Below are 26,898 nucleotides of genomic sequence, written 5' to 3'. Positions count from 1 at the left end.
GAATCATTTTGTGAAATTTAACGCTGTTTGCACGATTACTTTAAAGAAAGCAAGATAATCTTGTTTCATTTTTCCAAAAAATTCAAAAAATTTGCTGCATCAAAAATGAATATGTTTCGACCGTAAAAACTTGGAAAAAATGAGACAACAAACAAATTTATTCACATAGAGCTTTTAAGTTTTTAGTTGTGATATATAATTTAATCAAAAAACCTGTGTGAAGTTTTCTTTCTGTAACTTTTTTAAATTGAAATTTTCGGTACAAAAAATTTGTACAAGTTTCGTAAAAGATGTCTGATAGGAAAAGTTTTTAGAAAAAATGGTCGAGCACAAAATGGTCCAAAGGCTGGAAGAATTGATCTCTTGCACCAGAAAATAAGAGTGTAACAAAATCGGCGGACCCCTTTGTTGGGAAATATTGAAATTAGTGTTATGAAACTCAGAGGGAGGGTACTAGAGATAATTTGACCTGGGCATGGAAAAATTGGCCCCTGGCCCAAATGATTATGGTTTACGTAAGTGTAAATAATCTTATCAGTACTCAAAAAATAGCACTTGGACAAAATGTGGTATGTTATATACCTATTATAAGGAAGCTAAATTTTAGAACCCCAGACCCCCTGGACCCCTACTTCCTAATGAAAGCATGGATTTGGAACTTTGAGACATGGTAGGTAGTGTTAGGTACATCGTCTGTTATAATTTGGACCATTTCTAACAGCTGGACTGGAGGCCATTAGCACTTCCAAAAATACTTTCAAAAATACCTTAAACAGGAAATAGGCATTTTTTTGCAAAATAAAGACTGAGTGTATATTGATTTTGTGGCGGAAAAATATCCTAGACCCAGGTACCGAAAAACGACCCATCGTGAGTAAATGCATCCGACAACTCCTTCCGGTGTGAACAACCTTCACAAAAAAGTGATCATTGACCTTGGAAAGGGGATCATTTGGGCATTATTAGTCGGATATAGTTGAAAATTGTTGAATAGAACGCCCCGTGCTACCCTGTATCTGTCCGAAATTTTTTGATCCCGGTGACCCCGGTTGACTTTTAGTTGACTTTTGCACGTTATGACTCCGAACTGCACAGAAACCCTTAACATTAACACCGGAAATAGACCTATCCTTAAGAACTAACCACAAGAAAATAGTTTTTCAGAGCCAAAAATTATGAGCAATGGGGGGGGGGGGTCATTAAAAAAAATTGATAAAAATGGTCTAAGATTGTAACTTTTGATAATTCTGAGAACGAATGAAAACTTGAAATGTATCACCACAATAAAACAAACTGCACTTGACAAACTTTAAATTATGGATATCGTTAGATATCTGATTATTTAAGGAAACTGATCTAGTTATTTTGATTATCTGAAACCATATACGCGCTAAAAACATACAGGGAATACACAGGAAAAAAATGAATTGAACTCACTGTGCACGAGTCATTCGGTGAAATTTAACCCTGTTTGCACGATTACATTATAGAAAACAAGATAAACTTGTTTAATTTTTCCAGAAATTTCAAAAAATTTGCTTCATCCAAAATGAATATGTTTCTGATAAAAATACTTGAAAAAAATACGTCAACAAACAGTTTTGTTCACATAAAGCTTTTTAGTTTTTAGTTGTGATATATATTTTGATCAAAAAACCTGTGTGAAACTTTCTTTCAGTAACTTTTTTAAATTGAATTTTTCGGTACAAAAATTTGGTACAAGTTTCGTAAAAGATGTCTGATAGGAAAAGTTTTTAGAAAAAATGGTCGAGCACAAAATAGTCCAAAGGCTGGAAGAATTGATCTCTTGCACCAGAACATAAGAGTGTAACAAAATCGGCGGACCCCTTTGTTGGGAAATATTGAAATTAGTGTTATGAAACTCAGAGGATAATTTGAGAGTACTAGAGATAATTGGACCTGGGCATGGAAAAATTGGCCCCTGGCCCAAATGATTATGGTTTACGTAAGTGTAAATAATCTTATCAGTACTCAAAAAATAGCACTTGGACAAAATGTGGTATGTTATAGACCTAATATAAGGAAGCTAAATTTTAGAACCCCAGACCCCCTGGACCCCTACTTCCTAATGAAAGCATGGATCTGGAACTTTGAGACATGGTAGGTAGTGTTAGGTACATCGTCTGTTATAATTTGGACCATTTCTAACAGCTGGACTGGAGGCCATTAGCACTTCCAAAAATACTTTCAAAAATACCTTAAACAGGAAATAGGCATTTTTTTGCAAAATAAAGACTGAGTGTATATTGATTTTGTGGCGGAAAAAGACACTAGACCCAGGTACCGAAAAACGACCCATCGTGAGTAAATGCATCCGACAACTCCTTCCGGTGTGAACAACCTTCACAAAAAAGTGATCAGTGACCTTGGAAAGGGGATCATTTGGGCGTTATTAGTCGGATATAGTTGAAAATTGTTGAATAGAACGCCCCGTGCTACCCTGTATCTGTCCGAAATTTTTTGATCCCGGTGACCCCGGTTGACTTTTAGTTGACTTTTGCACGTTATGACTCCGAACTGCACAGGAAACCCTTAACATTAACACCGGAAATTGACCTATACCTAAGAACTAACCACAAGAAAATAGTTTTTCAGAGCCAAAAATTATGAGCAATAGGGGGGGGGGGGGGGGGTCATTAAAAAAAATTGATAAAAATGGTCTAAGACTGTAACTTTTGATAATTCTGAGAACGAATGAAAACTTGAAATGTATCACCACAATAAAACAAACTGCACTTGAGAAATTTTAAATTATGGATATCGTTAGATATCTGATTATTTAAGGAAACTGATCTAGTTATTTTGATTATCTGAAACCATATACGCGCTAAAAACATACAGGGAATACACAGAAAAAAAATGAATTGAACTCACTGTGCACGAGTCATTCGGTGAAATTTAACCCTGTTTGCACGATTACATTATAGAAAACAAGATAAACTTGTTTAATTTTTCCAGAAATTTCAAAAAATTTGCTTCATCCAAAATGAATATGTTTCTGATAAAAATACTTGAAAAAAATACGTCAACAAACAGTTTTGTTCACATAAAGCTTTTTAGTTTTTAGTTGTGATATATATTTTGATCAAAAAACCTGTGTGAAACTTTCTTTCAGTAACTTTTTTAAATTGAATTTTTCGGTACAAAAATTTGGTACAAGTTTCGTAAAAGATGTCTGATAGGAAAAGTTTGTAGAAAAAATGGTCGAGCACAAAATAGTCCAAAGGCTGGAAGAATTGATCTCTTGCACCAGAACATAAGAGTGTAACAAAATCGGCGGACCCCTTTGTTGAGAAATATTGAAATTAGTGTTATGAAACTCAGAGGATAATTTGAGAGTACTAGAGATAATTTGACCTGGGCATGGAAAAATTGGCCCCTGGCCCAAATGATTATGGTTTACGTAAGTGTAAATAATCTTATCAGTACTCAAAAAATAGCACTTGGACAAAAAGTGGTATGTTATAGACCTAATATAAGGAAGTTAATTTTAGAACCCCAGACCCCCTGGACCCCTACTTCCTAATGAAAGCATGGATTTGGAACTTTGAGACATGGTAGGTAGTGTTAGGTACATCGTCTGTTATAATTTGGACCATTTCTAACAGCTGGACTGGAGGCCATTAGCACTTCCAAAAATACTTTCAAAAATACCTTAAACAGGAAATAGGCATTTTTTGCAAAATAAAGACTGAGTGTATATTGATTTTGTGGCGGAAAAAGACACTAGACCCAGGTACCGAAAAACGACCCATCGTGAGTAAATGCATCCGACAACTCCTTCCGGTGTGAACAACCTTCACAAAAAAGTGATCATTGACCTTGGAAAGGGGATCATTTGGGCGTTATTAGTCGGATATAGTTGAAAATTGTTGAATAGAACGCCCCGTGCTACCCTGTATCTGTCCGAAATTTTTTGATCCCGGTGACCCCGGTTGACTTTTAGTTGACTTTTGCACGTTATGACTCCGAACTGCACAGGAAACCCTTAACATTAACACCGGAAATTGACCTATACCTAAGAACTAAGCACTGGGAATGGAACGTTATCATTTAGTGGGGACAAAGGCAGATGAAAGATATCTATCGAGGACACGTTTGAAGCTATTGAGCCTAAAACAACATCTTCTTCCTCTATAATGTTGCATTAGTTGATTTAATTAAGATGGACATGGTAAACAATCAGTTCAACTTAACCTTGGAAATCAGCTATTGAAAGAAAATCAACAAGGCCAAATAAAAGTGGTGCCAGAGGAAGCGCGGCATGGGATTTAGGTTGTTTCCGGAGGATTCTTTTTGGCTTAATTTGATCCCTAAAAGACAAACTATGTCCCCCTGATATCAGGAAGGTCGGGATTAGAATAGAGTAAAGATAAAACTTTAAATGCTTGAAGTGAATGAGTTACCCATCAAAAGAGGCTTCCCCTACCCCCGGTAGTTAAAATAAAGATAGTTAAAATAAAGACCTTGGGAGTCTCACTGAGTAAACATAACTGGATTGGGTGATTCAATTGAACGCGAGGGCTAGAGTTTATGGAGGTCAAAAATTAGTTGGTTAAAATTGTATGACCTTTGTTTGCTTGGGTCGACCTGTGACACCTAACGCATACCGGGTATGTGATAAGCGTGACACAAATGACAAAAGGAACTGAACTTGGCAGTTCTCAGTGTTTGCAAGGGTTGGAGTTATTGAACATGTGCGGAGGAGTGATTTCATAAATGCCAGGATTGATTCGAAATAGCATGATTTAACTAAAACTAAATGTAAAAAAATGAGAAACTGGAGAGAACCGGAGTGTTTCCATGAAGCAGAACAATTATGCTAAGGAGCAAAGGAATGGTTTTCATCATCGGTTAGAAAAAAATTGTTGGTATGCAACTAGATAGTTGCTTCTCATAAGAGAGAACGATTGAGCAAGCTGAGAAGTGTAGCTGGTCAGTGGAGGACGCTATTGCTTGAAGCGAGGCTAGCTGAGTTTAGAAACTGGTTGAATTAACTGCGTGAGCGAGTTGCTCTGCTAGAAATGGCGAGTTTGGGGTTGAGTCAAGTGGAGATTAGCGAACGAGTTAACAAAGCGGTTGAACGGAACGATTCTTGGGTTTTGTGCCAGCGATTTGCTGGGAGCGTCAGATGAGAGCCGAAAAGTGCACGAACCAACGGGGAAATTGCGTAATCTCCTATTTAAAAAATTATATTTTTGTGAGAAACTCTTTAATCATAAACTTTTTTCGTCAAGTCCCATCAAAAATGGTTGTCGCCTTAACGGCTGTCATCTTATTTGCCGGTCACTTTTATTCACCGGCCATAAAGCGTGACACATCTTTCCTTTCAGCACTCTCGTACTTTGCCTCTCTTGAACGATCGCTTATTACAAAGTCAAGTTTGCTGTGTATTGTCAATTTTCAAAATGATTCTCGCTAAAATATCTTTATTTTTTTTTTCAGTGCATTTATGTCTCTTAGTATCAAAAGATTCGATTGCAATCGGCGCTATTGAGGACAATTTAACCGCACCTCCAAAGGCTGAGCTTAATTTTATTATATTTTTCAGAAAATTATTCTGCGTAGCGATTAAGCAACACTTCCGCATACGATTAAGCATCACGTGTTTCAATGTGGAAAATATTTGCTTCCCAAAAATTTCATTTTTTTGTTCCTTTTTCTTTTTTTTCTGAAATTTGAAGCTGTTTCATTGTAATATAAAGTCTCCAAACGCTAGTTATAATTACTTCCAAATATCCAATTCTCAAAGCATCCAAAATGCCTCGACTTATGTTTACTCACACGCGACGTTACTTCTAGCAACTCGCTTTTAGTCTATCGCGACTAAGTTTGAGACAATTGCCATCTAAAATCAACATTTTTAGACTTTGTGGCAAACAGTTTTCGTTCTTTCGAAATCTATGTTTTGATTTTGCCGTCCTAAAAAATGACCGTTTCGATCGTATTTAAAATACCAACTGAGACAAACGCTGTTTATGAAAAAGCTCTTCTTCGCCACTCGACAAGCCACTGAGAAAAAATGAGTTCCAACCGCGACGGAGGCTCTGCTGTCAATTCACTTGCGAACAGATTTTCCAAAGTGTTGAAAAGCCTGTTCCGCGGTTTACCTGCTTAACAATTCCGTGTGCAACAATACCGTACACGGAAAGAAATGGGAGGGAAAATGAATATATTGCTACAGCTCTGAATGTCATATAGTAATTTCCCTAGCAAAATATACTCTCATGCACGTGTTGTGTACTAGAGTATTTTACACTATTTTAGAGTATAGTTGTAAAATTATTTGTTTTAAAAGAGGTCATTGCTCCATTTGCTAATTTATTCTTTTCAGTTCGGTCTTTTATAGCTAAAATTCCGTTTTATTTTAGTCAGATGTTTACACAATATATGACATTACGTTCTATAATTAATTTTACGAATGTTTTAAATCCTTAAAAAAAGGTATAAATCCTACACCTTTTTATCGGATTTTTGTTTTGCTTGTACCCATTCTCAATATAAAACAGAATTTGCCAAAATAGTAGAAATTTAAACTCTTGCAGAGGCTGATTTAGTGTGGGGGACGTTCCCTTCCTCAGGGATTCGACACCCTGCCGACTCAAAGGGTCGCCCTTCATACTGTTTTCAGCTATCCATTTTTGGTGACTGACCCTACAACTTTTCTAAACGCGCCATAAACACTACTTTTCGGTCAAAATTTTTCAAAATGTACCTAAAAACGTATTTTTTAGGCATTTTTCAAAATATCAAAAAGTTTAAATTTTCAGGTCCAAAATTAGAAATAAAAATTTAAACTAGAAAATTTTAACTGAGAGACCAAAAAGTTTTCAAACGGTTTTTTGGAGCTACCTCAGCCGAAAATACAATGAGAAAGTTTTTCGTTCGTCGAGAAAGTCGAGACAGTCGAAACATACTCATTTTTGGTCGAGAAAATGAAAAAATATTTATGAGGGGTTGAACAAACGATTTTTTAAAATTTCGGTCGCGAAAGTTGAAACATATCAAACTTTTGTCGAGAATGTCGAAACACAACTGAACCGGGTCGAACAATACCACAATTTGGTCGAGAAAGTCGAAATAGACCAAAATTTGGTCGAGAAAGTCTAAGCAAGCCAAAATTTGGTCGAGAAAGTCGAAACATTCCAAAATTTGGTCAAGACGGTCGAAACATGCCAATTTTTTCGGCCGAGGAAGTCAAAACATATATCGAGCTCTTCGACCCGGGTGTTATAATTTGCTGCTGCTCAGGCTGAGGTTTTCGACACATGATTCCACAAAAACAGTCAAATTTTCGTCGCAAATTAAGACGGTTCGATTAAGACTCGATAAAGTCGAACAAATTCGTTTGACATCGTATGATCGTTTTGGTCGAATCATGAGTCGAGCACCTCAGCCTGGGTAGCAGTCTTATTCACTGTTGTTTGAGTCTGTTGGAAATAGCATAACATTTCAAAGAGCGAAGAAAAAGAGTACAAATTTCACAGCTTTGAAAATCAACAGTTGTATCATAATCGTTTCTTCAGTTTTTCTTGTCGTTATACTTTTAGCATAGTATATTTATAGTGAGCCATGCTCAATGAGTTTACTTTTGCAAAAATCAGAACCGGCCTGAAGGCACAGTCAACTTGAATACTTTTTACATCTTTTTGTAATAAACATACTTTGATAACAGAAGCTCAAATCAACCAAGCATTGCTTTATGAGTTTTATCTCGCCGATGAAGTCCCGAAAATTTGTATCTAGAGTCTACGAAGACCAAGTAAACGGTTTCCGTACTCAATATTTTCAGAGCTTTTGTACAGTCATTTACAGAATCGTCTGCAGCTGACTTTTCAGATCATGACATAAATGTATATTAGACTTGAAATAACAAGTTTGTTCACCGCAAGTAAACAATTAAAACAGTGGTACATCAACAATATTTGAAACATTAAGCCTTGGGCCTTTCGTTTATACCTTCCCCCCCCCCCCCCCCCTCCCGCCCTCATTCATTTTTGGACTTCTGCGGAAAAACTAATACTATAATTTCAATATGCGTTCAATTTTAGCCAGCTACCTTTATTATCAGATACTTTACATATTTTTATTTAAGGATTTGATTGATGGGGGGGGGGGGGGGGTATAAACTAAAAGACATTGAACCAACACTAATCGTGACCCAAAGGAGCCTAAGGGTTGCACCGCACAGCTTTTGATCTTTCCTTAGATCTGTTGATACTGCAAACATCTAGATCTAGACAATCTCCTAAATCGCCATTTGCTGCATAGCGAGTGAACATAACAGTAGAGCAAAGTACACCCTTATTTGTCATTGATTTCGTTTAGTTTGGGTTTGATTAGAACCTTCATTTGGATTTATACTTTCGAGTTAGTTCTGTGGTGACAGGAGTGAAATGGCTACACATAATATCCAAACCAGCTCGTGAGTATAATGCATTTTTGTGAACAGATGTGAACTTTTGCCTCACTTATACATGAGTTTCTACCCAATAGCGGAATATTTTGTGGTGAGGCTCTTGTGAGTTGAATGACAGTCTTTGATGTAATTCTTCTCAAAAGCTCGCTAGCCGCTCTGTTTCTGAAAAACAGAGACTTGGTTGGATACGAATTTTGATTTTTTATGCTGTAATATTGTATACGATTTTTGTTCGGGCTACGTTTTTTCGCTCGATTACGTTTACGCATATTTCGCAATTGGTTCGTTTTCTGTCGTTATTTGGATCCTAAAATGATATTGTCGAGAAAAACAGCTTTATAATCTCAATTTAGGTTTATAAAGCGTATATCAGCTATAATTTCTGAACTTAATTTCAAGTGTCAAGTCAAAAAGAAGCAATTGAAAATAAAATTATTTTTAAAAAACGGAAAAAGAAAATTTTGTAAGAATAATTTTTGTTGTCGGGAATATCCTATGCTAAGCCCAAAAACCAGCTACTCTAATTTAACTCAGAGCGTTGTTTTCTTTGATTTAGATTTAACCTGGCGGATGATGTTGATGACGACTCTGTGGTAACTGACCCGATCAAACTGCTGGCCCTTTTGAATGAGAAGTACCACAGACAGAAGGTGCTCTACTACGAGACCAGGAACTACTACTACAAACTCAACCTATTCGTATTCTTCCTCCCTCTTCTAATTGTTCAAGGTATGCTAAAGGACACTGAAGAAATATATCATCCAGCGTAACTATTGGTTCTCTTTGAAAGTTCCCCAATCCCCCTATCTTACACTATGCTCCACCATTGAGTTTGGCTTCTATACGGAGGGAATTTCTGAATTAAATAATATGGTGCAACTTTTTGATCTAAACGAGACAATGAACGAATTTTTTCTTTGCTTTTTTGTCGTTTTCTCTAAAACTAAAGAGGATATAGGGTTAAATTTTTGTCAAGCTAGTCAAAATGATGAAGATAATTAGAAGAACATATGTGGATAAAAAATTTAAAAGTTTTGCTTCGAAGGCTTAAAATAGCCAGTAAAACTAACTTCAGAGGTTTTTGACTAAGAAAAATCCTCGCGAACAACACAAAAAGTTTGAATTAATGGGCTTAAAATGTTGTTTTTTGGGAAGCTGATGAATTTGACTTACCCTTTATGCCATGAAAAATGACAGATGCCAGAGTTAAAAGAGTTTCTTGGTTCGACGACAAAAAATGGCTAGAGTTTATGAATACTTTACAGAAGATGATCAAAATAATTCAACAGAAGAGCTGTTCCTGCAAATATTTCGAAAAAATTCTGTCCAATCCATGTGCAGGGTTTTCATTCGCAGTTATTTTGTGTGTAAACTGCCTAATTGTTTTTTAAACTCCAAAAAAAAATTAATTTATGAGTCGTTAAAACAGATATGACCGCTTTTTTGACGCCGGACCAAGCAAATATTTCAATTCTGTTATCTGTCGTTTTTCTGTGGCATAAAGATTAAGTTAAGCTTATCAGCTTTCCAAAAAATTAATTTAAGTCCATTAATTCAATTTCCTTGTATTGTTTGTGAGGACGTTTTCACAGCAAAAACATCTCTAAAACTAGTTATGGATAAATGGCTCTATTTTGCCCTCGGAACAAGATTTCTCAATTTTTGGCTTGGTTAGGTTCTTACGAATAGTCTGATCTAAGTTTTGTCCAAATTTGAACCGTATATTTTGAATATTTGCAAAAAAGAATGACAAACATGTGAAAAAAACTGTTTAACTGCTTGTTGAAATCAATAAGTTGTTACTTCTATATCCCGTGACTTTATGACTCGGACCAATTAACTGTTACAATGATTATTTATGTCGTTTTTTTCTCAGCTTAAATAGTAAGTCAAGCTCATCAGCATTCCAAAAAATCAAGTTGAAACCATGGATGACAATTTCTTGTTTGTTTTCTTGTGTTGTTTCCTCAACTCACACAACTCTCTCCGATGATTATTTGTGGAAACTGATTTTGCATGGAAAACAAAAAAAAGAAAAAAACTACTAAAACCACACACTCGAATACAAAGTTCCTCCCAATTTTCCAAATGGTAGAAACAAAAAATGCAGTTTTTGAGTTCTATACATACGAGCTAATGATTTTTGCTCTGATATCGGCGAATGATTTTCACTAAACAAAAATTCAATTTCTTAAGGGAACTGTTCATTTTGCAAAACACAAAAAGAACTGGGCCATTTGATGGCAGCCAGTTCTCTGAATCATAAATTCTCTGAACCGTAAGGTTGAGCGATTCGTGATTTGACATCGGGTGTGCAAACTTTTCAACAAACTTTGGCTTATTAATTTGATACCACCAACATCTAAAATATTTTATCTTCTGAAATTAAAAAAAAAAAAAATTCGGCAGCAAAGCTAGGACAGAACTATGAAATGGTTAAATATGATTTAAGCTCAAAAAACGCTAACTCATTAGCTACAATGGGGCGGAATTTCAAATACAAAAATTTGGCTACCAAAAACAATTTTCCTTTGTTGACAACATTCGCAACAACCAATAAAGACCATATTTAGCCCAAATTTTCTGAGCTGCAGGCGAAATAAGGAAAAAAATGTCAATTTTTTGAAAACTTTGACCAATAACAAGCGTTTTTTGGCGTGCCCCTTCAAATATAATTTAAATTGGTGCCCAGGGCAACCTTAAGGAAACTTTTAGGGCTCGGCTAAATTCTAGGGTCGTCTGGAAGCGTGGTGAGGGGACTCGAACCTCTGAGTTGGACAAATTTATTTTTTTTGGATCTCGCTGACTATCCCCCCCCCCCCCCATATGGTACCTTGTAACGAATATCCCCCCTATAAAGAAAAAATTGAGCAGTTAAGCATATAAGAATTTTTTACCTTGTTAGCTATATGAAAATTTGTGGTCTATTTTTTATTACTGCAAAATTAATTCTTTTATTAAATTGTAATGGGAGAAACTTTACTTTGTCTTCTAACGGTAGGGAGGTTTGTCAACTTGGTCCATTTACATTTTCAGTTCATTTAATGCACATTATGAACATCCGTGGACATCCCTGAAACTGTATGTTGGTCTTTTAAGTAAGCTTGGTCAAGTAAACCGATTCCAAAAGTCCAAATAACCCAATGTGTAAATTCCAAGTTCATTTTGCAAGTTCCAAGTTCATTTTCATACAGTTCATTTTCTGTGGCTCGTGAACTATATGCTTCAAAGGCATCCAATTTTCTTGGGTTTTTCCACAAATCTTTTGTTTACAGAAACGCCAAAGATAGGGAAAGTCTTACGAGATCATCTAACTTAGGTCAAACAGTTGTAGTTTAATCTAAGGTTTAAACAAACGTCTTCAGAAACATTGGTGCCATCGATTGCGCTTTGAGCTAGAAACAAGTCAACTCAAGATGGAGGAACTTTGTATTCGGGTGTTTTAGTTTTTTTTTTCATTTTTTTTTCCACAAAACCAGGTACCACAAAAAATCAGCGGAATGAGTCGAGTTATAAATCATATTAAAGCTCATTCAATCGCGATTCGAACGTCACTAAAATTTTATTAAAAAGCTTCTCAGTGTACAGAAAAACCGGTTTGAATTTTTTTTCATTTTTGGTCTAATTTCGAGATAATAAGGTTTGTCAAAATAACGTCTGCAGGCTTAATATAGCCTATCGAAGCCGTGAAAAATTAGTTTTACTCGAGTAAAGTTAGTTTTTGAAATTTTTGCGCCATTTTGGGAATCAAAAACTTCAAAAATTCAACAAAAAAAAATCTGCCAAAAAAACAGAAATTGTTTTAAATTTTTAAAAAAAAATAATTTTGTTTTTCCAATGATTTTTCTACTTGACTTTGACTATCAAATATACTTAATTTCTATTGTTTTATTCATATTTTACTATCACAAAACACCAATCCAAGGGTCCCCCTTTTTACTATTTTAAGATCTCCATTTTTGGTTGATGGACCCGAATTTTTTTTCGGTGATATGTTACAATAGGTGGTAATTTGGAGTACAGTGCATGTATTAAATTTGAGATCTATAATTTATAATATAGTCATTTCCCTTTCAATCAATTGTACGACTACTAAGATAGTTTTTGTAAATACATTACTCTGCCAGATGAAATTCTATTCAAAAATTCAAAGCTTATTTCTTTTGCCAAAAAAATGGGCTTTGGAAACAAATTATAAGTAATCTGCGAACTATAACAAAAAGCGATCCAGCTATTCAAATTGAACCTACCACCTATTGTAACATATCGCCTTTTTTTTCTAATGGCGCGAATATATACTAAATTTGAGAGGAAAGCGTGCACCTCGATTTTTTTTGAAAACCCGCCACCTCGGGAAAATCCTAGATCCGCCCCTACTATGAAACAGTATGATAAGCATTTTTCTATACGAAATTTTATGACACGCACTTTTACAGAATTTTGAAATGCTTTTTCTTTACTTCACGAAATTGTACAGAAAGCATTTTAGTGAATATTGAGGCATAAAAATTAAGACCCACCCATAAAGCGTGCCATCTCTAAACAAAGAAGAACACAGAGAAAACTTTAGAGGTTGGGAAACCTCGACTGCGTTTTCTACAAACTCCCCGGGTTGACCAAAAATGCTTATCCTACAATTTCTATAATGAAAAAATTCTTATTCTACAATTTCCTACAGTTTCATAGACTCAGAAAATTGTAAAAAAACTCTAGGATAAGCATTTTTTCATAAATGAAAAGTGTAGGATAAGCATTTTTTCATAAACCAAAAAATTGATTTTTTCTAAGTATTATTTCTCAAAATTTTTGGGATGTGTTCGTGACCGAACACAAGTGACTAAACCCATGGTGTACTCAAAACTTGAGTTCCCAAAAGGTTGATCGTCTGTCATTGACAATGCATTACAAACGATCTGAATTGTAAAAGTGATTTCTTCACAAATGATATAGTGAAAGCATCAAACTTTTAAAATTTGGCAAAATTTTTCAAAGATGATTTTTTTTTAAATTGAATTTTCAACTGATCAAACATTGATCAAGGCATACATAAACATGCGATACAAAAAAACAGGAGTTTTTAGCCTGTTTAAAAAAAGTTATCCAGAGAAACGGAAAGAACTCCAATTTTTGTGCATCGTGGACTACGTTATGCAAACAAAAAATTAAAATTTGCATGCAAATTTTTTTTGGAAAATGGTTGTCTGAGGTTTGTTTTGGAAAATTTGATTTGAGGTTGAAAAAAAAACGAAAAAATTTTTGGGGCATTTTCAATTTTACTTGGAAATTTTTTTAGAAATTGTATGAAAATTGTATGATTGGCATTTTTCCATACATTTGATGTAGGCAATTGTATGATAAGCGTTTTTGGTGTGGGGAAATGTAAGGTGAGCATTTTCGGTTTATGGAGGTCAACCCGGGTCTCCTCAAGTTTCCTCGAGTTTCCTAGAAAATTGAAACTGGAAAATTTTTAGTCCTAAAGGGACTATACCATGTGCAGCCTAGCAAAAATGAAACTATACAAAATTTATGATGAAGGTCGAAGCCGAGACGAAGCTCCACATTCAAGTAGTATCTAAATTTACATTTCCAAGTTGTATTTGAGCTCTGCATTCTGAATTTCTAAAAAATACTCTAATTCAAGAAGCGCGGTAATTTTTGCTCGATTCTTATAAAATTGTAGAGCTCAGCTGATTTTTTTTTTTAAATTCTTTTTCCTATTCTTTTTTCATTTTTTTTCCAGATTCATTTTTTTTTCTTTTTTCAAGATTTTCTCCGATAAGTTTCGAATCGCCTTGTAGAACCTTGAGTCTCCTTCTTTCTTAGAACTTGACAAGTTCAACTCACTTATTCTTCGTTTTGTTTGTTTGTTACAGGATTGACGACAGTGCTTACCCATATGTCATCAAACAACATGACAGGATACCATGACGAGGTCAAAATAGTAGTGGCCACACTCAATGGACTCTCTTCTGTATGGGCTGCAGCACAACTAAAACTGGGGTCAGTCTAAAATATTAAGGCCTTTGCTTTTTCATTAATTAAACAAGCTGAGGTCTAACCCAGTGCTTAAATATTTAAAACTATTCAAGCAACGAACTGCCTGCAACTGGTCATCTCGCAAAACGCAGTCCAGTATAACCATATGAAGAACAAGTTTTGAGGCAAGCTCAATTTAGATCAAAATCGGGGCTAGGCTTATTTGCCGTAGTTCTGCGCAGTTTAATTTGGTGAAATTGGCAAAATAGCCAATTTTAAAATCAATGAACACGTTCTTCTTTAAACAGAGGTGGCACAAAAAACAGAGGTGACATGTTTTCCAGGTGGCACAAAAAAATGAAAACTTTTTTTGAAAAGTTGACGTTGAATAGAAAGAAAAAAGTTACCCACGCATGTTTTCCCGTGAAAAAGTCCAAAACACAAGACTGTTCTTCTTATAAAAATTCCGAATTTTTTTCCTGCTTTAAGGCGCCATGTTTCAGTATAGTTAAGAAATAGCAAACGATTTTTTACCAACATTTTGAAGTTTTTCCCATTACAAGCTATCTTGAGTGATAAGATCTCCGTCTAATAATGCTTTATTAGCTTCAAGCGCGGATCTAGGAATTTCTCGAGGGGGGGTGGATTTTCAAAAAAAATTTGAAAATTTTGTCAAACTTTTTTTTACGTCGATCAAATTGATTTTCTGAGCTCTCCAAAAGCACTGTAAAGCGCTAATTAGACCAAATTTTCTGCGCCGCAGGTAAATTTTTGAAAAAAAAGGCGTTTCTAGGCACTTTTTGGAAAATGTCGACCAAAAAATTGCGTTTTTTCGGCGCGCTCCCCCATCAAAGTTAAAATCTAGAGGGTAGATTGGCGCCGAAGGCGCTTTTAGAAATATTTTAAAGTCAGTCAGCAAAAAATGGATATCTCAAAATAGTACAAGGGATGGACGCTTTGGGTCGGGAAGGGATCGAATCTTTGAGAGGGGGCGTCCCCCCTAAATTCGCTACTGATTAGGTTTACCTAAGAAGTTACTTCATTTCAATTGGAATTGATTTTTGAGACGGATTAATTCGCTGCCTGCAAAAAGCAATTATAAAAAAATTAGAAGAAAAGCAATCTTTCTAACCTTTCCCACGCCAATGAGCTTTGACATGATCTGACAAAAAAATTGGATTCATGAACCAGTTACCGCGCTCCAGCCAACGATGAAGTATTTGGAAAAAATGAGCTGTGCATAAAAAACATAGAAAAATTGAAAGTAAGGAATCAAGCGTGTTGAGACATTAAAAAAAAATCTCAATAAAAGATCACTCGCATTAAAATACAATTCGAAACATATTCACTTGTTGGAAGTGTCGCAATCTAATATTGAGGGTAAGCGTTCAATTTAATACATGACACTAAAAATTGATTAAAAAATGGCCTTCAAGTGTACAAAATATTACCAATTTGAAAGGTTAAAAACAACCAATTTAACTAAAGAGATTTCTTAGCGATCGCTAACGCTCCGAAAAGATCTAGTAGTCTTCAGAAAGAAGACAATCCCTTGATGAATTCATAATCAAGCTAGTCTTGTACGCCAGAGTGTTACACATGCGATAGTTGAGATTTAGTGCTAAAAATTTTGGAATTTTTTGGTGTACTTAATTTGTTTATAACTGCTTTTTTGGAAACACAACTTTTTTTTGCTTTCATGATTGTGTTGATCTATGAAAAGTTCTAAAACTTCCATTTAAAAAAATGCTGTAGCCTTACGGTGTCTTTTTAAATCAGTGCTACAATACACGTTTATCCAATTTGAATATAAATGACTGATAGGCTCGATATAATTGAGCGAGTTTATTGGCAATATACGTATTTTTGATAAAAGATTTTTTGGCTGCACTGCATTGCTACAAGATTTTTATGTTTTTTTCCTTTTTCTTGACGCAATTGTTTTAAGAAAGGATCCTCAAAAAGAACTTTCAACGTTGTAACGTTTTTGTAGTTTTTTAATTGTTTATGTTAAATATTTTTTGTTAAAAAGTACAAAAAATCCATGAAAACTGTTTTTGAAAATTCGAAGTTGCTCAGCTCAGAAGGAAGAAAAAACTAACCAAGTAACTTTTCCGTCATAAACTTTAGAAAACTCTGATTTTTGTCTCTGCTATAACGCGTCATAATTCAGTTCAAATAAAAAAAGAAAATTTTTTTCTAACCTACATTTAGAAGTTGATTCCATTACAAGTTATTTTGAATGAAACATTTAAAGTCTGATTATGCGTTATTAGGTTTTTTTAGCTTGCCTCAATTCGATCAAATTTGATTTTTGAGAGGGATGAATCAGCTGCCCAGAAATAAGCTTTAATCTAAAATTCGAGGATAAGCACGCTTAAACTATGACAAATAATCTACATTAGTTAGCAGATCTACATTAGTTAATCTACATTAGTTAAAAATTAATTTTGAACGCAAAATATTGAAATCGTCCAGGTGGCAGAATAGTTTCCCCGTTGCTCAATACGTAAAACTTGGCTTGAGAAAAACCGCGACAAGCGAAAAATAGATATTGCAAGTTTTTTAAATAAAAACAACAAGTAGACTGCTCTTCGTCTTGAGACAAAGAGCAGATTTTTTTCCTTAAGTTTCGAAAACGCTGAACTTTGTCACTGCCCTTATTCTTGCAAGGAATGTGCAATAAGTTTGCTTAAAAAATTTCTCTTGAGAAAGTAATGACAAGTGATGAGAAACAAATATAGATCTACTCGAACTGATAACCACGCTCCAATCAACTCGGACTGCATGTGAATTGACTCAGTTTGTGGCTCTTAAATAGGTTGCCCATACGCGTTATTGCTCTGCACTTTTTGAAACAGAATCCGGTCTACGGTAATCAATTGGTATACCCAATTTAAATTATATCAGCTGGAATTCGATTTGAAAAATCTTTTTCAAAAAGTTCATCGGATTCTTTCCGATTTTCAAACTAAATTTCAGAAAAAAACTTTGAGACTGAACAGTTTAAATCGAGTTTCCAATCCAATTTTTTGAGGTTTTTATCAATTATATAGAAACTGTTGGCTGTTTTTTTTTCTGGCTGATCAACCAACCCAGTCGGTTGCCTGTTCATACTAATTAAAATAAAGCAGCAAAAAAATCAACATTTTTTTGAAAATGTCAATTTCCATTTCTTTTTTTTTCTGATTTTTAAAGTCAGAAAAAAAATTAAAATATCCATTTCTTACCTTTTTCTAGTTAGCTATCTTCTTCTTGCTTATAGACGCACATTTTTAGTTACATGGATGAAACGCGTATAAATAATTCCTACTCGTGCTGACAAGAATCGGAAAAAGGGAATCTAATTTTTACAGATAATGTAGCAAATACCTATAAAAATTTTCATTCAAGTCTGAATTGAGTTATATCCATTGTACATTTTCAAACATTGGAGAAAGCTGGAAAAAAATTGCAGGATAGTTTTCTCTTTTTGTGTAGATGTTTGGCCTGAAAAAACTCTAAGTATAACGAATGTTTGCATTTTCTGCAGCAAAAAGAATTGTCGTAAAGCTACTTTTTCATTTATTTGGCAATTGTCTAACCTAAATGCGTCTAGAACGCTGATGATGAAAAAGCCATTTGGAGAAAATATTGCATAATTTTACTTTTCATACCCCTGAGCCCTTAAACTTGCAAAACTCAAAAGGTTCCCTTTATCTCAATAGTTTGCGGTAAAAAAACTCGAATAACTCTTGCTCGCCGTAGCTCTGATTGAGATTTTTCTTGAGTAGAAAATTTTGCTCAAATTTCAAAACAAAAAGAATAATTGAATGAAATATTTTTTTTGTAATTTTGATGGATTTGACTGCCTAGCACAAATCTATTGTTTTGTTAAAGTAAACTTCACAATTCGAGGATAGAGATTGTAGTAGATTGTTCATATAAGTCGAATAAGAATCAGATTCCTCAGCGGAATCAACTTCTGATTTTGCTTTATGCTCGTCCGCTTTTTGTTACAGTTGAAGCTTACTTTTAAGGTGGGTATCACGCATATCAAGTAGAGACCACGTTCTCTCTCAGATTCAACCTCAAGAATGCTTTCATCAAGAGAATTACCGGGAAATACGTTTGAGTGTAAGATGAACTAATTTTTCCCCAATCTGGACATTATCAAAAATCTTTGTAGAAGCCCGTACCGAAAATGACTGCTGTGATTTAAACTATGATTCATTGTTGTCAAAAGTGTATTTGCGAAAGCTATTGGTTTTCGAGCTACTTTCGAGAATTGTATCTGGTTTACTTGTTCAACGCTTTGATTTCTTTGTTCCAACTCCCAATTGTTTCCGGGCTGCTCTTCTTCCAACAAATTTTGCAAATGTTTTTTTCTTGCGTTCTTCAACAATTTTTCCAATCTCTGGAGAGCCAAAATTTTGCAGCTGGGACTATGTGGTTTTATTAAAGGGGGTTAATAAAAAACTTATTCCACGTCGTGCATATCCACAAAAAATGGGAAAATAGCGGAGTGTTGAGCAACTGTTTTGTATAAAACATACTCCAGACACGATTATGCAAATTTTTCTGGAATATGTAAACAACTCGTGTAGTTCTCACGGATGCGATAGTAATTTTTTCGCCAGTATTTAAGTGTTCAATTTGATACTATGGAAATACTTTTCAACCGTTTTTCAAACTGAATTTCGTAACAGACTGATAATTGATGCAGTGTGCCATAGATATTAGGTCTCCATGTTCTCTTGCTTAGAAAATGAAAAGAATGCAACGGAGTAAATGAATCTTAGTATCACCGACTGTTTTGTAATCGTTTATATCCTTATATATCATCAAGTATTGAGATTTTTCAATGTCTTTGAATACTGAGAGTAATGTGGTCCTTTTTATGTGGTCTTTTTGTGTAGATGTTTGGCCTGAAAAAACTCTGAGTATAACGAATATTTGAAATTTCTGTCGCAAAAAAAATTGTCGTAAAATGACTTTTTCAGTTATTTGACAATTGCTTAACCTAAATGCGTCTAGAACGCTGATAATGAAAATTTCATTCGGAGAAAATATTGCATAATTTTACTTTTCATACCGCGTAAGCCCTTAAACTTGCAAAACTCAAAAAGTTACCTTAATCTCAATAGTTTGCGGTAAAAAAACTCGAATAACTCTTGCTCTCCGTAGGTCTGATTGAGAATTTTTTAGTACAAAATTTTGGTCAAGTTTCAAAACAAAAATAATAATTGAATGAATTATTTTTTTTTGTGGTTTTGATGGATTTCACTGCCTTGCACAAATCCATTTAAATCGATTTAAATCTTTGTTAGGCAATGAAAATTAGCTTTTATCTGCCGTATAAATCCTTTCAACTCATTATGAATCGATTTACGTATCTAAATGCGCTGCAGTAATTCTAATTTTTTATTCAGTATATTATGGGTAGGAAACTCGATTTCATTCTCAAACTTGTCATTGCGGGAACAAATGGCACTTATCGACTATTTTTCAGCAGGCAATTGGAAAATTGTTTGTTGGTGAAATATGTAGAATTAGGGGATCTTCTCTTTGCGAAGCTGTCCCTTTGGCAGTGAATTCAGCGGGGAGACCGAGATTCACTACTTTCTAAAATCCCGAAAGGGTTATTTTGGTGGCAACAATTCTGTTTTGTTTTATGTTGCTTGCCCCTCTGTGTATTGCTCTTCGGCTGTCTTTTCTCGTCTACTCGATACAATCGCAGGGTTTCCAATGATAAATTAATGTATATTATTATACGTCCAATTACAGAAGGCTCTGAGTGGCCAGGATATAATCTAATAATAAAGTCAAAGGGAAGGGTCTGCGATTTATCGGCCAAACTGCCTAATTGCAATTAATTTCCAACTTACTCTACTAACACTAACTATTCTCTCTCTCTAGAGAATCTCTGATGAGAACTTATTATTACTGGTCTCATACTTTGAGAACCAACTATTCGATTTACTCGCAATAATTCTTCTGTGACGAGAACCCACTACTCTTAATAGTAGCCAACATCTGTTCTGACTCTTACAGGCTCTCCGGTACCCTCAAATTCCTTATCTTTCTCTACACTTAGTTTTAATTAAGTCACGCCGTTCGCTATCAGTCCTGACATCCGCTTAAATTACCCGTTCGCACATGTTTCAAGACTATATCACTCCTCCTGTCAACTCTGCCACGTGCCAACTTCGGTTTCTTTATCAATCTTTTCACGCTTATTGGATACCCGGTATGTGGTAGATGTCACAATTTGACCGAGCAAACAAATGTCATACTTCAGCTCTCGAGTTCAACTCAACCTCCAAACCATGCTATGTTTACTCAGTCTTTATTCCCAAGGTCTTTATTTTAATTATTCCGTTAACGTTCCGACCTCCCAAGGGTAGGGGGAGACCCTTTTCATGGGTAGCTAATTAATTTCAAGCATCTCAAATTTCTATCTGTACTCTATTCCAATCCCGACCTTCTAACTATCAGGGAGTCGCCGGACGGGTTCCAATCACTAGGGGTCTTTTTTCGGCAATGAGTTGCAGTATCTGATCCCGCCGTAAAATCGGTATGCCCTCGCTCAATATTTTGCGTAAGGTGCCTATTTCCGGTCTAGCGGGGTGTTTTTTCAAGTGCTAATAGCTTCCGGCCCAACCGCCGGATTTGGTTCAAATTAAAACAGCTGATGTACCTCAGTGCTACCTATGATCCCTCCAAGTTTCAGCTCCCTGCGATCATTTGAGGCCGAAAACCGACTTCCGGAAGTTACGGGTGGGTTTGTTTACTTAGGGCATAAAACCGGAAATGGGGGTCTTAGGTGTCTGGGGTTCTAAACTTAAGCTCCCCTTAACTAGGCCTACAACATACTAAAGTTTGAGCCCAAAACCGCCGCTAATTTCCGAGTTCTGATAGGGCCATTTACACTTCCGGGGACCGTTATCACTTGCCCCCCCAAGGGTCTGAGGGGTCCCGTTTTTTGTATGCCCGGGTCAAATCATCTCTAGTATCCGTCCTATGAGTTTCATAAACCTAGCCGCTGTAGTTCCCATTTGGGGGGGGGGGGTTCGCCGATTTTGTCAAATTTTGTTTTCTGGCATAGGAGGGACTATATCTTTGAAGATTTAACTATTTCGAACCTTACCCTTTGTTTGCTGTACTACTTAACTTAATGACGAATCAATCTTACGCTCAGGTTACTATAGCATGTAATACAGAAAAGTCACCAATTCTACAAAATATAATTTAAAATGACATTTTGCTGACGAACTTTTTCTGATGCAATTTTTATTCGAGTTAAATAATCAAGACTTCTTTTTTGGCCAGATGGAACCACAAGAGGAATTCGGCTAATTCGACCCTGATCAAGTACAGAGACATGAGTGCTCACGTAGCCATGTTTTACACCATCATGAACTGCCAGAAACAAAAATGTGAGTACCTCTTACACACAAGGCCTAATTAGTGTTAATTTCCAGCAAAATCATCTGACCATTCACTTATATTAGAAATAAAGAGTGTCTCGTCGCATATATATTTTTTTGGCTACGGAATGGATTTCATAGGTGCTAGCAATTTAGAGGTGAAAGCAGACGGCTTTTCCGTATAACTCAACATCGTTTCCTTTCGAATCGCCTTTTTTGCACTGTTAGAGTATATTAACAAATTTTAGTCAACCAACCATTACTTTTTCCGACATTGGTGTCTAAATAAAATTGGAAGAGAAATCAAAGCATGGCAAAAATCGCAAACTGCTCAGTCACGAGTTTCAAAAATTGCCCAAAATATCATTTTAGGCACGTGAACTCAAAAACTCACTGACGACGCAGAAAACTTTCATAGAGGATGGTTGCAATCGCTCAACATCCATCTCCACAAATTAGTTGGGGGGGGGTTTGGCTCAGTTAATGAGAATCGAGCGTTTTATTTGTAACAATTAGCAAATTTAATCTCAATTAAATGCTGGAGTGGAAGATATTAACTTGGTATATCTGAGGGGAAGGATGTAATTTTGATCCGAATGTTGTTTTTAGTTTTGCAGCAAATGATGGAGACAACAGTCTTAATTTGCTTTCAGCGATGGAGGGTGTGGTTGAGTTTGTGGAGAGCTGCTACCAGAACGAACAGAGCATCATGCAGAATGAAATCATGATTCCCACCTTCATTGCCAAGGCATACGATGAAAACAAGATTACCCCCGACAACACTCTGGGCAAAATGGAGAAGCTAGTCGTGAAGCAGATGGATTGCGAGGACACAGTGCGTGGTGTTTTTTGCAATTCCAGTTCCAATTGAAATATATTTCTTTTTGATCTATTGATTAAAACTCAAAAAAAGTGTCGATCATAAAAAAGTTCTTGTGCACATTGACCCGACATTTGCAGTGAGTTAGGTTCGATGTGGTTAAATCATAGAGTAATTTCGGATAGGGTACACCGTCTGCTCGTCACGCTATCTTATTTTCGGCCGGATAGATTCGTGCAACTTCTTAGTCTAATACCGATCCTAATCTTACTCTTATACTTTCTAGTCTCAGGGTGTTTAACTAGTCTCTGCTAGGCTCAATAGATCTAGGGTATACTGGTTTGTTGCGGCTGCTGAAGTTCTCTTGGAGAGACAGCTAATTTCTAAGTTAAATTCAAATCTCTCTGGTGCTGAAATTACAAGTAATTTCAGCACTTACAAATAAGTGGGTTGTTAGTTAGATGGATCATGATTGGTTAATATTAAATACTTTACAGTGGTAAAATATCTAATTTATCCAATCATAAAATATAGTTTAGATCAGGTTCCACCCATCCGGGTTTTACAGAGTTTTTTAGAATTATCTTTCTGCAATTCAAAGGATGGATGATGAACGTTGGTATTTGGCGAACATCGTATTCTTGTCCGGTTCCTCTTGTTAGAGAAGTTCCAGGACGCTGGAGTTAGGGACATCAATCGTTGTGTCGTCTTGTGACAACGACTGTGTTTCCCAATGAAATCAATCTGATTTCAAAATAGTTTGCTATGACGGGTTTTTCTGTATTATGTAGAGAACTTGTTTTGTGTTCAACCTCGTCTGGGAATGGCGTGGAGATTGTGTGTGGAAGGGATGCCTTGTAACTCGGATTTGTACGTATACTTGAACATCGAGGTGGTCATTGGTCTATTTCAAAGAAGTCCTTTTCTGCGAAGTCAAGTCGTACTCTAAATCCTTTGAGTTGTGATTGTGGACGGCATATCGGTTGTGGTTAGCCATTCTTGTTCGAGTGTATTGGGATCATTTTGTCTTTGGATGTTCGTCTTTGTTGTTGTGTGTTGATCTATATACTGCAAGGTATGATTTACATTTTATAAACTTTTTATTAGTTTGGTTTTTTAATCATGAATTTAGTTAGTTGTTTTCACAAAAGCATTTTGTTTTAGTTCGGTTATTTTGAAGAGTTACTCATCCTTGAGTACCTCTTATTAAAAATAGAAGTGTGGTCACAAAGCGTGGATGTAGCGCGGTGGGTTAGGTCGGCTATAGAGCATGCTCAGGACGTCCTCTCTGGTGGGTTAGGCCAGGAGTGGGAGTATGGTTTCGTGCGGTTTCTTTGAGAGGTCCTGTTATGTGATAACGTTTTATGTTGGGTTTATGTTGGTCTTTCTTATGTTTCTTTGGTTGTGTCCTTTTTTTAAAAATCAAATTGTTTTTGTTGTGGGTTTGTCTTTCGACTTTTTTGTGTTTTATTATTTCTTTCTTAGACTTTATAATAGTCTTCAAAAGAATAAATTATCCAGTTTTAAACAGGGTTAATCCGGTTTGGGTACCGTTGGTTTTCTTTTCTTAGTCATGCTGTTATTTTATGATTTGTGGTGTTTAGTAAGCTGCGTTGGTTAGTTTGGTTTAGTATATAATTCCTTTCCAACCGGGTTAAAGGAAAGTTTGAAACTTGTAATCGTGTGTTAGAGTTGTTGAGTGTGAAAACTTGAAACTCAAAATCACTATTTAAACAATTCTTCGTGGGCAAGCTGTGCGAGTTTGGATAGAATTCCTGTGCGAGTGAATGAAAATATCAAAAGGTTAGTACTGCATTTTCTTTTTATCAATTTGTTACATAGAATTTCAATTTTACTGCTAGTTTTGGGGGAAATTTAAAGTTATAAATTTTCATCATAATTAAATTTACTGTTTTATGGGGGAATAATTTATAAATTAATTTGCTACATTTGGTATGAATTTTATCAGATTATCTTGTGTAAAATATTAATGAAGTTTAGAAGAATTTTAACAAGTTTATTTTTTATTTTTCTTTTCTATTTTTTGCAGATGATCGTGGACTAAAAATGTAAACGAACAATGAGTAAAGAATGGTTAGGACTAATTTTAAATTTATTAGTTAAGAATATTTTTAAATTATACTTACCTGTTAATCGTCTGGGAAAAAGCCGTGGGGAAAGATGTCGTGTATTATGTCCGAATTTGTTAGTAGTTTTGCTAGTATGCGAATGATGTTTTTAGTTTGGAGCAGTGGCCAAAGCAAATGAAGTGCTCTAATGGTTTTTAGTTCTTCGGTGCCTACTGCAAACTCATAAGGTGTGTTTTGAATGAGGTTATATATTTTGTGATTATATTTAGTATTGTGAATGAATTCTAATATTGGGATTTCTATAGGTTGGATAAAATCATGTGGGATAAGGAAGGGTCTGGATTCTTCGGCATTAAAGGTCTTCGTGATGGGACAAAATATGTACATTTGTGTTACTGAGTCATAATTGCGGAGGATGCCGTGGAGGTTAGTATCCTTGATGCAATAGGTGAAATTAAGAAAAAATGATGAAGTGTACTTCGAGTTAAGAAACTGAAAACGATGGTGTGGTTGTCTTGACGGAGTATGTAAATCAAAATGATTTTGTATGAAGCGATAGTATGTATATGTATGAGTCTGTTTAGTGCGTAACATAATGCCGTGTGAACAGTGCAAATCGCGTTCATGTGGTGCAAGGAAGTGAAAGGTTAGTGAAAATAACTGAAATTTTTCTTTAAAACTTTCGTAAGCATGAATATCAGTAAGTGCTTCAGAAATGATGTGATCATATTTTCTATCAAAAATATTAAGTTTGAATACATATGACGTTTTGATGAAGAATTTTTCTGTTAGTTGTGGGTTAGCGAAGCGGTCGTCATCTAGAAATTGGTCTTGATTAGTTCGAATGATATTATGGTCGTAATATTCTATTGTAAATTCGTTAGCTCGGGGTGCAGTGAATGTTTTTAGTGATTTTTTCTATCCTATATAAGTAAATTGTCTAGGTGTTAGTGTTGCGGTGAGTCTATATAGCATATCTTTATTCTTTTCTATATCGTTATGAGTACTAGATAGTGGCAGGCAAAGGGGATTAGTAAAATGGTAATAAGCTGTCCAGTGAAGTGTTGGCATTAAAACATGTTCATCTACAAAACTACGTGTGTCGTTAGTGTCGTTAGGTGTGTTTAAAGTATATTGTGGGAATGAGGGTAAGGTGATTGCTAGAAAATCTTTCGTGTTGGTGTGGTGTGGATGATTAATATATTCGCAGGCTGTTTCTGGTTTGGTCGGGAATGGATGGTTCGGGAATTTTCTTTTAAAAGTGCGATAAGCTCGGTGAGTGCTATTTGATGATTCGGTGGATGTGGATGATTTTGCTAATGATGCAGTGTAAGCTGAGGAGGGTGTAGGAGTAGGTGGGTTTGAGGATTCTATTGTGGATGAAATTTGATTTATAGTGAGGATGTTAGGGTGTATTAGCTGTTGTTGTAGGGTGATAAAATTATCGAGTTCCTGGGAGATTTGGGGGGTATCTGGAGAATTATTAGATGATCGGTCGGAATGAAATGGAGAATAGGTTGGGGTTACTTGTGAAGCATAAGAAGGAGTAGAAACTGATGGGAGCGGGTTATTTGGTGGGAACGATTGAAAAGGGGGTTTTGAAAAAACTGAGGAGTTGGTTTGAAAATTATTGGATGGAGATGGTTCGGAGTCTGCAAATTCGTCAGGGTTTCTATATTAGGGTTATTAAGTTGTGAAATGGAGTATAAAACTGAAATATCTGAATTAGTATCCGAATTCATGCTTGATGATATATTAATAGTTGTAAAATCGGGTGGCGGGAAAGCAAAAAGTGGGATTATTGGGATTGGAGTGTGGAGGTTGGTTGGATGGGAATTTGAGCGGTGTAGGGATCCAAGTTGTCGGCTCATCGTGGGCTAAAAAAATGATTATTTTGAGACTGAAAGCGGTGGTATGGGGTTGTTCTATAATTTGTTCATATGTCTTATCATCTTGTGAATGATGTGTCATTATATGTTGTATGGGACTTTGCGATTTGTTTTGTCTAAAATTTGGGTTATGTGTTATTGCTAGGTTTCGGAAATTACGTGGGACTAAGGATAATGGATGGTCATGTGGTAGGGGTGGCAACTGTGGTGCGGTAGGTGTTACTTCTATGTATTATGTTCTTCGTCGTATGTGTTCTGTCTTGTCGCTATTTTT

The 26,898-nt window shown here is 35.6% G+C and overlaps 1 protein-coding gene across 13 annotated transcripts in view; it reads left to right on the top strand.

The window, feature by feature from the left end:
• The first annotated feature begins 6,303 nt into the window (after positions 1–6,303).
• The window catches only part of LOC134843942 (uncharacterized), a 59,945-nt gene continuing 39,350 nt past the window's right edge, over positions 6,304–26,898 (top strand). Inside the window, exons 1-6 of one of the 13 annotated variants that reach the window (XM_063860303.1) lie at positions 6,304–6,321; positions 8,231–8,446; positions 8,997–9,169; positions 14,314–14,440; positions 21,728–21,834; positions 22,479–22,660. In XM_063860303.1, the coding sequence (XP_063716373.1) occupies positions 8,418–8,446; positions 8,997–9,169; positions 14,314–14,440; positions 21,728–21,834; positions 22,479–22,660 (618 nt within the window). In that variant the 5' untranslated portion in view covers positions 6,304–6,321; positions 8,231–8,417. The other 12 variants (XM_063860306.1, XM_063860308.1, XM_063860305.1 and 9 more) reach the window with 12 other exon arrangements.

This window comes from Symsagittifera roscoffensis, chromosome 4 (genome assembly GCF_963678635.1).
Source record: "Symsagittifera roscoffensis chromosome 4, txSymRosc1.1, whole genome shotgun sequence".
NCBI lineage: Eukaryota > Metazoa > Xenacoelomorpha > Acoela > Convolutidae > Symsagittifera > Symsagittifera roscoffensis.
This window is presented reverse-complemented; position numbering and strand designations above follow the sequence as displayed.